At 37.8% G+C, this 15,086-nt stretch overlaps 1 protein-coding gene across 3 annotated transcripts in view; it reads left to right on the top strand.

Annotated features, from left to right (window-relative positions):
* Positions 1-15,086, top strand: part of LRRC2 (leucine rich repeat containing 2) — a 154,806-nt gene that overhangs the window by 134,479 nt on the left and 5,241 nt on the right. For all 3 annotated transcript variants that reach the window (XM_066988126.1, XM_066988125.1, XM_066988127.1), the window contains one exon: positions 13,577-13,722. In XM_066988126.1, the coding sequence (XP_066844227.1) occupies positions 13,577-13,722 (146 nt within the window). The remainder of the gene's footprint in view (positions 1-13,576; positions 13,723-15,086) is intronic.

The raw sequence follows: 15,086 nt of genomic DNA, 5'->3' as shown, positions 1-15,086 counted from the left end.
TAGCAGCTGTTGCTTTAGATGGACTGACAGGACTTTGGGCAGCCATGACAGAAAGCCACTTGTCATGAGCATTAAGCAAATTTGTAAATACTAGCACTGGGTAAATAAAGGCAAGACAAAATTCTTTCTAACAGAAATGTACACAAGTTGAGCAACTGGTAAAACTTTTCTGAGACTGTGAAACATATGCATAGAAATGCCAGTCTGAACAAAATCAACAGAACTTTTGCCAGTGATTTAAAAAAAGAAGAATTTCACCAGAGTTTGGCTCACTGCTATTGGTTTTGTTGTCCATAAGTTTGTGCCCGGCGCACTGGGCATGAACCTACAGACAACAGTTTCACAGTAGCAAGCTGAGCTCTTTATTACAACACCCTTCTCTAGTTTATGGTCCTGAAAAACCCACATGGATAAAATTCAATTTTTACCATATCCAACACATGACTTCTTTGTAAATTTCTAGAAATGTTACAAAGGATTTTACAGGTTCTCTATCAACCCATTGAATGAAGCAGGAAGGAGAAAAGGGTGATGATGAGTAGTGCCTGACTGCATAGTGAAACTCCTGGGAAATGTTCTGTACTTCCCACTGATTGAGATTTTCATTCTATAATTGTTACACACACACACACAATAATAATAATAATTAAAAAAGGTAATAGAAAAAAAAAAGGTTTGGAGGTTTAAAATTTTGAAGAATTACATCTTGTTAAAACAACCTGTCATTTAACATCTCTATTGATACTCTTGGTGTTCTGCCTGCATAAGCAGCCCATGGCTTTGGGAGGTGTGAGCCACGGATCACAGAGACAAGTTACACAGAAATGCCCAGCGGGCAGTGTTTTGAAGTCTTCCCACACTTCCATAGAGCTTGTGTCTCTGCTCTTCCAGTTAAATGTTTTCCTTTGCTGACTAGAGCTGGTCAGAGAAACAGAATCTGACCAAAAGAGATTGAAATCTTTCCAGATTTTAAAACTTAGTTTTAAGATATCTTTTGAAATTGTATGGATTGTATGAAAAAGTTCTTAATATACTTTCTGGATATTAGTACTTAATGAAGCACTAACCACATCAGCTGTTTTTATTTATTTGGTTGGTTTTGGTTTTGTTATTTTTAACAACCTTTACTTTAACCCCTTTCTAGGGTCACACATGCTAGCACTGTTGAAAGATTCAAGATAGAATAATGAAAAATTTATTTTTCAGGTAAATAAAGCAGTGAAACTGCACCAGCTACAGCTCCTGTAACTCTGAATATTTTGAAAGCTCCTGGAGTCTGTACTCATTTATATCAGGACTGAAATCTACTATGCATCAGAAACATACACACACACACACACATGCTTATTTGATCTGTTGAAAACACAGTGTGCTAAAACAGCCAGAAAGCTTAACCTTGCCATTTCTCTGAACTTCAAAGGTCAGTTTATACAGGATTGACATGGAAACACAGGCATACATATATACATTTGCTCTTTCTTTGACAAAATATTCCTTTGACATTCTGTCTTATTCCTTCATTTTGCACTACCTAGACCGCACAGGGGATACAGAAAGCATTCCATGTTGCTTGCTAGGTCTTCTGAGAAGTGGTAATGAACACTGTTCAAAGCAGAATAATTTTGCAAATGCCCTTTTTAATTGATTTTGAATATGGCAACACCTATCTGAAACATTTCTGATGTATGGAATGACCTGCCTGTCCTGTCTGTGACTGACAGCATGTGCCAGATGGTAAAAATGGAGGAAATGTGCATTTCCTCATTTTCTCTCTCTTATTAAAATTCCCCCATGTCATACTCTTGACATTATTAACAAAAAATTACAGTATGGAAGAATTGGCCCTTCAACACAACGAAGTTGTCTCTGGAGTATCAGAACAAAGCATTTATTGTGTCATGTACAGGAAACATTAATTTTGTGATTCAGTAAATAACTGTAGACAACAATAATTTCTTAAGAAAGCACCCCTCAAAATGAGGCCAGGACAGGTGCTTGTTTGTTTGTTTTAAAAACCTATAGCAAAAATCACATGCAATTTATAATACTGTCTTTATTCCTTGAAAAAAAAAATTACTTACATAACATCTATTAAAACAACAATATGAAATATATTCAACAGTTAAAATGCTAACATCTTACTAATTAAGTTGGTACAAGAAATTAGAAAACAGTCCATCCGTCCTCCTTTCTCTGCAGCTACAGAGCATGATACCCAGTGTAATCCCACTTTAGTAGGAGAGGGATAGGACAAGATATAGGCCATGCCTCACTAGAACATCTTAGCTAGAGAAAAATATTCACTTCCACAAAAGAGTTTTATAAGCTATGTATCTCAGGGAAGACTGTCCTTAAACTTCATAAAGTATCTTCCCATTCTAAGCTCTCTAATGTCTATAAATATCTTCTACAAACTGGCTGTGTAAATGTAACACCATTTAGGATGCCTTTTGTAACATTTACATTTGATTTCAGTTCATATTTTCGTTCATGTCTAGAGGCAGACACTGTAGATTGCCTAAAAAGTAGTACAAGCTAAAGCTGCTTAGCATCTCCACTTTCCTGAGCTTTCTCAGTTTGCACAACTTCTTAACATAAATTAGCAGAGTTAACAGAGTTCATAACAGTCTATGAATTTCTTATTTAGCTGATTGACCAACTCAGACACGGAAACAATGTATGTGACAGCATACATTTATAAACTGATATGACAGTTTCTTCACAATTAAGGAACTTCAATTTAAAATGGGTATTTTGTGTCACTGCACGGTTTTTGCATAATAAATATATCATATAACTCTAAAATTCTTGGATTAAATTTGTGGCCCTCCTCTGGACTTGCTCGAACAGGTTCACATCATTCTCATGCTGGTGGCCCCAGACCTGAATGCAGCATGCCAAGCAGGTCCTCACAAAGGAAGAGTTGACAGGGACAAACACTTCCCTCGACCTGCTGACCACTCCTCTTTCGATGCAGCCCAGGACGCAGTTGGCCATCTGGGCTGCAAGCACACACTGCTGGCTCATGTCGAGCCTTTCGTCCACCAGAACCCCCAAGTCCTTCTCTGCAGGGCTGCTCTCAATAAGTTCTTCTCCCAGTCTGTGCTCACGTTTGGGATTGTTCTGACCCAGGGTCAGCACCCGTTACTTGAACTTCTTCAATCTCATCAGGTTCACGTGGATGCCCTTCTCCAGCACGTCCAGATCCCTTTGAATGGCACCTCTTCCTTCTTTGACATCAACCAAACAACTCATCTTGCTGTCACCTGCAAACCTGTTGAGGGTGCACTCAATCCTACTGTCTTTGTCACTGATAAAGTTATTAAACAGTACCAATCCCAGGACAGACCTCTGAGGGACACCGCCCATCACTGAACTCCACCTGGACACAAAGCCATTGACTACCACTCTCTGGGTGAGACCTTCAAGCCAATTCCTTATCCATTAAATGGTCCACCCATCCAATCTGTATCTCTCCAACTTGGAGACCAGGATGTCGTGTGGGACCATGTCAAAGGCCTTACAGAAGTCCAAGAGGATGACGTCAGTCAGTCTTCCCTTGTCAACTGATGAAGTCACTCTGTCCTAGAAGGCCACTAGATAGGTCACGTATGATTTGCACCTGGTCTTGGGCAATCCCAGGTATTTATATAGACTGGGAGAAGAAAAACTTGAGAGCAGCCCTGCAGAGAAGGACTTGGGGGTCCTGATGGATGAGAAGCTGGACATGAGCCGGCAGTATGTGCTTGCAGCCTGGAAAGCCAACTATGTCCTGGGCTGCATTAAAAAAGGGGTGGCCAGCAGGTCGAGGGAGGTAATTGTCCCCCTCTACTCTGCTTTTGTGAGACAGCACCTGGAATACTGCGTGCAGGCCTGGGGCCCCCAGCACAAGAAGACTGTGGAGCTCTTGGAACAGGTCCAGAGGAAGGCCACTAAGATGACCAGAGGGCTGGAGCACCTCTCCTATGAAGAAAGATTGAGGGAACTGGGCTTGTTTAGCTTGGAGAAGAGAAGGCTCCTGCGAGACCTCATTGCAGCCTCCCAGTACCTAAAGGGAGCATATAAACAGGAGGGGAAATGCCTGTTTACATGTTTTGATAGTGATAGGACAAGGCGGAAAGGTTTTAAACTAAGACAGGGGAGATTTAGGTTAGATATTAGGAGAAAGTTTTTCACTCAGAGGGTGGTGAGGCACTGGAACAGGTTGCCCGGAGAGGTTGTGGATGCCCCATCCCTAGAAGCATTCAAGGCCAGGCTGGATGTGGCTGGGCAGCCTGCTCTAGTGGTTGGCAACCCTGCCCAGGGCAGGGGGGTTGAAACTAGATTATCTTTAAGGTCCTTTTCAACCCAGGCCGTTCTATGATTTGCCCTTGGTGGAGCCCTGCTGGCTGTCTCAGATCACTTCTTTGGCTTGCATGTGTATTGACATTGCTTCCAGGAGGATCTGTTCCATGGTCTTCCCAGGCATGGAGGTGAACCGCACCGGTCTTTAGTTCCCTGGGTCCTCCTTTCTACCCTTTTAAAAATGGGAGTGATGTTCCCATTTTTCCAGTAACCAGGGATTTCACCTGACTGCCAGGACTTTTCAAATATGATGGAGAAAGGCTTGGCAACTACATCAGCCAATTCCTTCAGGACCCTGGGATGCATGTCATCAGGCCCCATAGACTTGTACCTGTTTGGTTTCATCAGGTGATCTTGAACCTGCTCTTCACGTACAGTGGGAGGGACATTGCTCCCCCAGTCCTCATCTGTGGTTTCAGGGAAACAAGAGATGTGGGAAACCTGAGACTGGCAGTGAAGACTGAAGCAAAGAAGTTGTTGAGTACCTCAGCCTCCTCTATGTGTGTTGTTACGAGTTCGCTCTTGTCATCCATCAGGGAAACAATCTCTTTGGCCTTTCTTTTCTGAGCAATGTACCTACAGAATCCCTTCCTGTTATTCTTTGCACCCCTTGACAAGCTCAGTACCACCTGTGCCTTGGCTTTCCTGATCCCATCCCTGCACATGTGGACAGCATCTCTGGATCATGTGTCCCAGGCCACACATCCCTGCTTCCACTGCCTGTGTGTATCCTTCTTGCACTTCAGTTTGACCAACAGGTCCTTGCTCAGCCACCCCAGTTGGTTGCCCTCCTTACCCACTTTGTTATGCAGGGGATGGAGAGTTCTTGTTTTCTAAGGGAAACGTCCTTAAAGAATTGCCAGCTCTGTTCAGCTCCTTTGTGCTTAAGGTCAGTGTTCCAGCAGATCTCATCCACTAGATCTTTAAATAGCTTGAAGTTTGCTCTTTGGAAGTTCAGGCCCGTATTCCTCAAGATCACAAACTCAACCAGGGCATGGTCACTGTAGCCCACGCTGCCTCCAGTCTGGACCTCTCCAATTTTGGAGTTAACTATTGTATCCCACATTCGCGTATATACCCAACTACTCATTTATGTATGCATGTATTTATTTATTTTTGACCACTAGTTCATGTCGAACAAAAGATTTTTGCTGAGTTATATGCAGTTATGTTTTTCACCTTTCCATATATTCCCACATTTCAGTCAGGGTGAGAAATTTGTGTAGTTCACTGTCCTTGTATTAGCTTGGACATTCCCTCTGTATCAGATTCTATTTGCAGTTGTGAAAATATTTATGTTTTTAGATGCATCCTCTTACTAAAAACTGTTACTCCTTCTAAATATTTGTTCAGTAGTCATTGTTTTCTTCATGTTTTATATGCTCAAAGCATTATATAGATATTTCTGGAATGTCACGTTCACAGAAGATATTATCTATCATTTTGCAAGGTATACACAAATATGCAGACTTTTCCTTGTTGTTTGTTGTTAAAAATTAGTATGGGATTACGTGTCTCAGCAGCAACATGTAGCTAAGAGAGATAAATTACTTGGATGCAATCTGAAGGGGACTGGGTAGTGAAACACTTGTTTGGAAGCTGCTTATTTTGATGTAGGGCATGGAAAGAGGAGTACAAAATGTATCTGAACTAATACTTTTACAGTAGTATGAAACTTGATTCTACACAACTTAATTTCTGAGTAATTAGACTGGGACAAGCCAGATGACTGATTTTATTAGATATCATTTCCCTTTATCTTTATCAGACACAGGACAAAATTTAGTGATCCAGAGAGCATTATACAGCAAGCCTCCCATTTTATTTTTTCCTACCTCTTCATGAAGTAGTCTGACTTGATGGAAGAGCTCCTGGCTTAATTTAGGCATAGAAGCCTGGCTGAGTTATAGGTGACTCTTGGTTACACTGGACATGGCCAGATATTTTCTAAGCACACCTATATATATATATATATATATATATATATTTAATACAATTTCACTTAGTACTTCATTATTATATAATCTTTATATAGAATAGATTTTTTTTATCCCTCTCTGTCTCTCTCTCTCTCTTTCTCTCTCTCTGAATTCTGAAAAGAATTTCTAGTAAGACACAGATGAGGTTTGTAGGTTTGCTATTTCCTCTGCTGTGGGGCAGTACCAAAGTATATGTAGATCAGTGGTGTTACTGGATGGCTGCAGTGTGCTCAGTGCCTGTGATAGGTCTCTGCAAATTCCAGGTCAGGGGAATTGTCACTGTAAAAGGAATTGTGAAGCCCAGCTTCAATACAAGCTTTTATAAATAAGAAAGTGAATAAATATTCAGTCAAATATTTATTGTCAGACACAGTAATAACAATAATAACCTAATAACTTCCAGATGGTACTTGGACAAAATCTGGACAGCCTTGATTGTCCAGGTCAGGAAAAGATCCTCTACTCAGTGCTTTTTCTACTAATAGACATCTTTCAATTTTTCTTATGTGTTTTTACCAGGGCAAGACATAAGCCCTCCAAGAAATCTTGGTATTATATAGAAAGAAAAGAATCCCTTGGGAAGAGATGAACTCAAAACTTTTTGTATTAGATTAATATATATATTTAAGCATGTATCTAACAACACTGTGAGAGAGGAATAGAGAGGAGGGTGAGAAATTTTGCTATATTCCTGGCAAACCAAATTGTCATATACAATTTTTGGCAGTGTTCTCAGCTGTAGGTTTATGTACTATCAGGGTCATGCACATGTACTGTCAGTAGCATTAAAAGAAAAGTAATTTTGATGGTAGATATTTTGAAACAGTTTGCTCAACTAGATAAGGCCTAATTCCAAACCAGATATGTCATAGTGTGCAAAACAGATTTATCTGTGTTGTGACTTTCCTGAATTTGGGCATTTTCATTATGGAACTCCTCCTTCAAGAACACCTAAATCCAATTCCAACTTGCAGGGTTCTCCTGCTTAGTAGCCTGTTACTGGGTAAAAAATAAAATAATAAAAAAAGGAGAGTTTTATTCCTGCTATCATTGAAGACAGCTGACAGATCAGAAATCTTCTGACCTCTGCTGCTGAGGAGAGTATAGTTTCGCTTCTTTAATATTCAATTTACCATCTACATTTGTAGACAAGCTGATTTCTTGATGACATTCTATAAAACTCTCGCTGCCAAGTTTATCATGCTGCATATATTCACTCTTGTGCAGAAAGATCTTGTCATTGCCCAGCACCAATATACATAAGGTGAAATGATTTCATCAACATCAGTCATCAAAATGTTGCTACTGTAATGGGTTAGAGGCATAGGAACACTTTCTCAGTTTCACTTGAATGTTTTTCTTGCATTATCTTTCTCGTTATTTATTTTGCTTCTGTCAATATTATGACATTACATGGTTCTCTTCTATTATCTTTTCAAATACAATATATATATATTTTTCCAAGTGAGTGATTACTGTTTTATTAATGCAAAACAAAGTGATCAACCAGTGTTTTCTAACTCTTCTTTGCTATATTTGTTAATTATATATATATATATATTTTTTTTCTCAGTATCTATAAAACAAAATTTCCTTATCTTTTGCCTGTTTTCCCCTTTGCACCCCTTTAGCAAACAGTGATTGCCTCTGGATTTCAGAATTATTTCAGAAACATCGTAAATTAATATAGTTTTTTTTTTGTTTGTTTTGTTTTGCTTTGTAAATCACAATGTATCTTCACAGGCTACAGTGTATTGTCATGACAAAACAGTAATGTGTATGTTTGAATCATAATTAAAATGTTGCCATTTGAATAATGTTTCTTCAATTGCTGTTGCATATTGGAGAGGAAATGTGCTTTTAGCTTTGTCTCTGTTCTGTTGTGGAGATGAATTCATTTGGTCATCTCTTGGTGAAAGAACAGAATATATCTTTAAAAATATCTTTTGTTATATCCAATAGACACCTCCTCTCCAAGCATTTTGGAGAGGTCAGTTAGTGGCCATGGGTTACTGACATTGTTGTTCTTGCTTTTCTAAATTCTTTAATTAAAACATAGGGAGAGTATGCACCCAAAGTGAGCTGTTGGGTCCATATAGGTTGATGAGAAACCTGTAATTGAATTTGAAGCCTAGTTTTCCTTTCTAATGTTCTCAATTTACAAGGTTTGGAGATCTGAAGATGAGATGACTTTATGATTGCAAAATGCAATAAGGTATGCAGAATGCATGTGGCTGCAGTAGTAATACTATGAAGATTTAATGTAACTCTAATCAACATAAATTTATTTTTTGAGACACAGAACTTATTATGACAGCAGCCCAAAAAATCATTAATTGGGTACTTATTTTCATGAATGTAACTCACATATTGGTTTGAAGCAACTTCTGTACTTAAATTTAAACACATGATCCACATTCTCAGGAACTTTAACTGTGTGAAGAACAGTCCTGTTTTTTTTTTCTATGTGGTTCTTCAATCACCTGTGAATGATTGGTACGTGATATTGTTGTGAAAATTGTATATGCAGCCAGCTTTCTCATTCTTTGCAGACCTGTTGAAAGGTTTGTGTACATAAAAATCTTTTCTAATAAACAGCAAAGTCCCTTTCTATGAACTTTCTATGCTTCATTCATCACAGTTATAATTACTCTATTAGACTGGAAAGATTAGGTAGTTGAATGATGGTAATGTTGCAAAGATGAAAGGGGATAATGTTAAATTTCCAAGTAAACAGTTTGGTATCAGAATGACAACATCTATTTGTAGATTAACTTTGCAAAATTTTAGCATTTTAGCATTGCAAAATCAGAATAATGACATTTAGGTGAAAACTTCTTTCCACATACTTTGCGCTTAGTTTTCCATGTTACTACCAAATGAAAACACAGAATCACAGAATCACAGAATTGTTGGGGTTGGAAGTGACCTAAAGAGATCATTGGGTCCAACCCCCTGCCAAAGAAGGTTCCCTACAGCAGGTTGCCCAGGTAGGCGTCCAGATGGGCCTGGGATATCTCCAGAGAAGGAGACTCCAAAACCATCCTGGGCAGCCTGTTCCAGTGCTCCGTCACCCTCACCATGAAGAAGTTTTTCGCATGTTGGTGTGGAACTTCCTGTGATCCATTTTTGGCCATTGCCCCTTGTCCTGTCCTCACAAACCATTGAAAATAGGTTAACCAAATCCCTCTGTCTCCCACACCTCAGGTATTTATACACATCGATGAGATCCCCTCTCAGTCTTCTTTTCTCAAGGCTGAGCAGACCCAGGTCTCTCAGCCTTTCTTCATAGCGAAGATGCTCCAGGCCCTGTATCATTTTTGTGGCCCTCCGCTGGACTCTTTCCAGGAGATCCCTGTCTTTTTTGTACTGGGGAGCCCAGAACTGGACACAGTACTCCAGGTGAGGCCTGACCAGGGCAGAGTAGAGGGGGAGGATCATCTCCCTTGACCTGCTGGCCATGCTCCTTTTAATGCATGTCAGGATCCCGTTTGCCTTCTTGGCCACCAGGGCATTCTGCTGGCTCATGGTCAACCTGTTGTCCACCAGGACCCCCTGGTCCTTCTCCACAGAGCTTCTCCCCAGCAGGTAAACGTTGTTTGAAGTCATGCATTTTTACGTTTCAATGGGTTTTGTCAAAAAAAATATGTGAATGAGCACCCTGTTACTGTGGGGAAAGGGTGACTGGTCACTTATGCCTCCTCAGGTTCAAGAGTCTGATTGGAAGCCTGATGTTGAACTGGGCTGCAAATATAATGAAATATTTTTCTTAATGGAAGCGGTGTTTTTTTTTTTTTTTTCTGGCTTCAAAGACAGCCTTGTACAGAGTTTCTTATTCACTGCTTTTCTTCAGGAATACCAATGAGATTATAGAATAGGTTATACCTACTGCTTTGTGTAAGAAAACCTGGGTATTTGGTTTGAATGCTTGAGAACCAAGTGGGCAAACCTACACTTCATACCTCAGGTTATATATACTGTAGTGCTTTCACCACACTACCAAGATATTGAGTGCCAGCCTATGCTTTTTGGGGGACAACATTACATGGTAATCCAAGCCTACTAAAGTGGTACAACTTTCCATTGACTTCATTGAATGTGAAATGTCTGGGAAAAATCAGGGTAGTGCGTTGGTGGACATTTCTGTATAAATTCTTTTTATGTCTTGTAATATACTGAGTTTGCTTGGGTGCTGTGTCTGTTACAGAACATTTGTACATAATTGAAAACTGCAATATTTTTTGGTAAGGCTTGACATAAATTCTCACCTTTTCATTTGTTGATGCTAAGCAGTAAGCAACTCATGGTAAACTTGCATACAACCTTATCAGCAAATCCCTTTCATGGCAAAAAGCATAACAGAAATAAAAACACACCCATTAATCAAATAACTTGTTCAGCCCAGGACATGGTGTCCTTTTCTTTCATCTGAAAGTTTAACTGTCAGAGAGAAAGAGAAGCAGTGGACTTCTACAACGTTATCTGTATTATTTTTATGAACAAAATTATTAAGATAAGAAAAATGGGGCAGTTTGTCAAATAAAGATGACAACAACGATTAAACATAAGGACCACAATAAGTGGGTCTAGGTAGCTAGATGATCAAGTATGGCTATTTTTTAAAATGGAACTTGCATAAAGCCTATATACTGATTGATTCAAAGTCAGATAATAGAGGAAAATAACAAAATTCTACATCAAGCAAAAATAAATTCTAACATAAAAATGATAAGAGGGCCATGCTTGTTTGAAAATGAAATGTTATAAGAGGTGCAAAAATCAATCAGTCCTTCAAAAAGAAATAAAATGCACAGGGTTTTCTTTAGAAAATATAATACATAGATGCAATAATTTCCAGTGCTTCATGTATCATAGGGGGTTTTTGGAAATATTTCAGAGAGAGATTAAATAAAAACTCCATTAGATTTCAACATAAAATGGAAAATGGACAGGTTTTGTTAAATATTACCCTAAAAGAACAAGTACAAGTAAAGAAAAAGTCTTGCAGCTTACACAGCATAATCATATATTCTGTGTCACACTGAACCAAACTTTATATAAAGAAAGTCTGTCACCTTATATTTTGTTAGTATAGTTTCGTGGGGGCACAAAATTCTGAAAAATATAAGTTTTGATCCAATGAAGTATAAGAACAATCTCTTTTCAAGACTGTATGAAAAATAGCAGAAATATTCATAAAAAATATAGCAATACTGCTATATGTATGTTTCTTTTTATATTTAATGTAATAAAGCACTTTCAAGAAATCATAAAAAACAGATGCTGCTGTTGAAACCTATGGTTAATGTTAATGAGATGTTTCAGCATGATAGATGACTTAATGTGAAAGCAAAGTGTTTAGGAACCTGGATGAACAGTGATGTCAGCTTATTTTACAATAATCTACCACGTGGTGGTTAGAGATCGTTACTTTTCTTGTTTAGTGATGGCTTGTTCTGAGTGCAGAGAAACTTGAAATATTTGCTTCACGTTTTAAATTGTGAAAATAATATTAAAACACAAAGTAAATGCAGCGTAAGCACGGTGCCAATTGTTTTCTCCATTTTCTTTTTAGTATTATTCAGAAGAGTTACTCTGATATTCTGCAAAGGGAGGTTCTCTTGTGTTTAGAAAAAAAGATTCAGTATCTGGAAAATTTACAGTAGAGGAGTGAGTGTTCATGGCTAGTAGTCAGTCCTCAAAATGACAAAATAATTTGGAAGTAAGAAGTGTCAGTATAAAATGTGTACTTACCTGTTCTGAATCGGGAGCAAGACATTTCCATGGTAATGCCTCACCAAGGCTGTTTTAATGCAATGGTGGAGAACCTCCATTATGTTTTTGAAAGGCAAATGTAACAGTGAAGTCATTTCTAATATCATAGCGTCAGTAAATTTCCCTGAAAAGATTTTCCCAAATTTTAAGGTCTAGCAGCAATGAGAGGCAATGAGAAGCAAGCAAGCAAACAAACAAAGAAAAAAAAAACAAAACAGGCTCCATCATAGCACCAATGTGACCACTTTAAATGACAAGAGTCAAACTAAATATCACAGATGAATTTTTGGCAATATTGCAGTAAATAGAAGTTTGGCCATAAAATATAACAAACCAGTACTCAATTCAAAACAAACAAACAAAAACCCTTCTCAAGGATTCAGAATGTATTTTCTTACATTCTATTTTTTTCCATTATTTATGCTGTTGGTTGCATTTTCTTCACTTTGGAAGTACAATACACTCCCCCCACACCACCCCCACCCCCACACTCCCCCCCACACCCAGCCACAGCCACACCCAGCCACATGCACACCCTCATTACAAAATAGCCCTTTGGGCAAAGATCACTATTCTACTACTCTCTTCTGCATCAGCAGAAAGGCTAGGCAGTGATGCTGACGTATGACTAGAAGCTCTGAGGCATTATTTCCATTGTAAAGTACCTTTTTTTTGTTGTTTAACATTTATATTCTTTTGACTCACTTTAACCAGATGTATGATTTTGTTCATGCTGGTAGTCTGAATAATTGATTTAGTACTCAGAATTATTTAACACATTTATTTCTTTAAAAAGGTATATTTTACATTTGTAGTTAACCGTCATTACATTAATGGCCTATTACACAAATGTAATTTCTCTGAGAAGTATTCAGATAAAAAGCTCTAGTGCACCATATTATATATTTAGTTTGGTGGATGGAAGATGTATTTTTAAAGATCTTTGTAAAACATTGGACTAATTTTTCTCATCTTAAATTCGCAGTTTCATGTTTTAAGTGTCCCTAGCAATGTGTTCTCTGTGCATAACAGAGGGCAATCTGTGTATTTTTGGCAGGAGTCATAAAATCTCTGTTTCTTTGAATGATAACCTGGCATCTACTAATTATCGACACTGTAATTTGTCACTCTGGAACTTAGTTCATATATAATATATGCAGGAACCAAGACATTGTCTAGTTCTAGTATTGGTGTTGTCTGAAACTATATGTCTTCTTTCAAAATGGAAATTTCATTCAATAACATGATGATGTTAAATAGGTGATGAACACATTTTGAAGTAGTCATTTCTGAAATAGTTTTCAGAATAATATCAATATCAATTGATGACTAAGATATAAGGCTGGTAAAAAGTAGAGTAAAGTATCATGCAATTATGATTTTTTTAAGTGCTTTGGCAGAAAGAAGAATGTTTGAAGAATTAAACATTTTCTTGTATTTGCAAAATGTAACTAAAATAAAGCACCACTTCTTTCTAGCTAAGTAACCTGAAACAAGTCACAGTTGTGGATGTGTCAGCAAACAAGTTCCCTTCTATTCCAATTTGTGTACTCCGGATGTCTAATTTGCAGTGGTTGGATATTAGCAGCAACAACCTGAGAGATCTCCCAGAAGACATAGACAGGTAGTTTTTGTTTTTATTCATGGACAGGATTATGAACTATAAAGTAAATCTAGAAAGTAATAACCTTCCAAGGGACACCATTAATGAAAAATCACATGAAAAATTCACATTAGGATATGCATTAGTTTTGTACATAAGCTTTGCTATTGTTATTGATGGACTGGGTTGGAGAGCAGAAACTACATTTTCTAGCTCATTGATAGCAGATTGTACAGTCAGATCCTCTACTGTTCAGTTAACTAATAACATTTTCTGCAGTAGATTTGATAATTTGTCATCATATTCAGACAACGTTATTTGGGAGTTTATGGGCCATACTTGTGACCTAGTTCCAGCAAAGGAGAATTACAGTAAGGAGTTGTCAGCATTATCTCTTGAGTGATCTAGAAGGTTAGATTGGATGAATGGAAAAATGAATTAAAGCATATTTAACTTAAAGAACCTGAGGAACTTTGGCAACAAAGCAGAAATATCTTGCTAAGATTAAAATAAAAATCATCAACAGCTCTTGACATAGATCTTACTCAGAATCATATATGCATGCTCTTCTCCTGCCTCTCCAAACTTTTTTTTTTTTTTTCAAAGTCTTTCCAAATCCTTTATTGGGACTTACTAGCCTGATACATTCTTATCCCCGGGCCCATTTACACACTCTGAAATCTCTTCATAACTTCATTTAAAAAACCTTACATATCTGTAAGTTAACCAAAAACATATTAATTAAAGTTTATTAAAAAAGGAAAAAAAAAAGTTTGTTTATGGATCTGGGAATAGAGATTCCTGGGGAAGAAGAGACTTCATAGAAAACTCATTCATCATTCACATTTCTTTGTGCCTAGGAAAAAAAGTCTTCTCTTGGACATTGTATAATCAGAGATTTCTCTGACAGCAGGGCTGAAGTCTTTATATAAGTAATCCAAATATTTTATCTACAATAGTGAAAAGCTGTTCCCCTTCCCACCCCCCACTCCCCCACCCCCTACTCCACAAGTATGAGCAGATATTTCATTAATATAGAAGAGTTTCTAAGATGATATATTTATTTTGTTGAAGGATACCTATTCATATTAACGGTAATTTTTTCCCTATAACCTGTAACCCGTATATGTTTATCTCTAAAATATTCATTTTTTTCACTATCTCGAATAGAGTTGTCAATCTCAATACTAAAGCATCATGGTTAGACACCACAAAATAAGTTTTTTACTTGACTTTGGTTTCTGAATTTTGAGAGCTATTGGGATCAAGTGCTTTCTAAAGACTAGAAAATGTCAGGATTCCTACCCCTGCTAGTATAGACTGATATTCTCATTCAGCCTTGTGATTTCAATACCTGCATTATCAAAGAATGTCAATCATTACCA

The sequence above is a fragment of the Anser cygnoides genome, chromosome Z, assembly GCF_040182565.1.
Source record: "Anser cygnoides isolate HZ-2024a breed goose chromosome Z, Taihu_goose_T2T_genome, whole genome shotgun sequence".
NCBI lineage: Eukaryota > Metazoa > Chordata > Aves > Anseriformes > Anatidae > Anser > Anser cygnoides.
The sequence above is the reverse complement of the archived record's forward strand: the minus strand, read 5'-3'. Positions and strand labels throughout refer to the sequence as shown.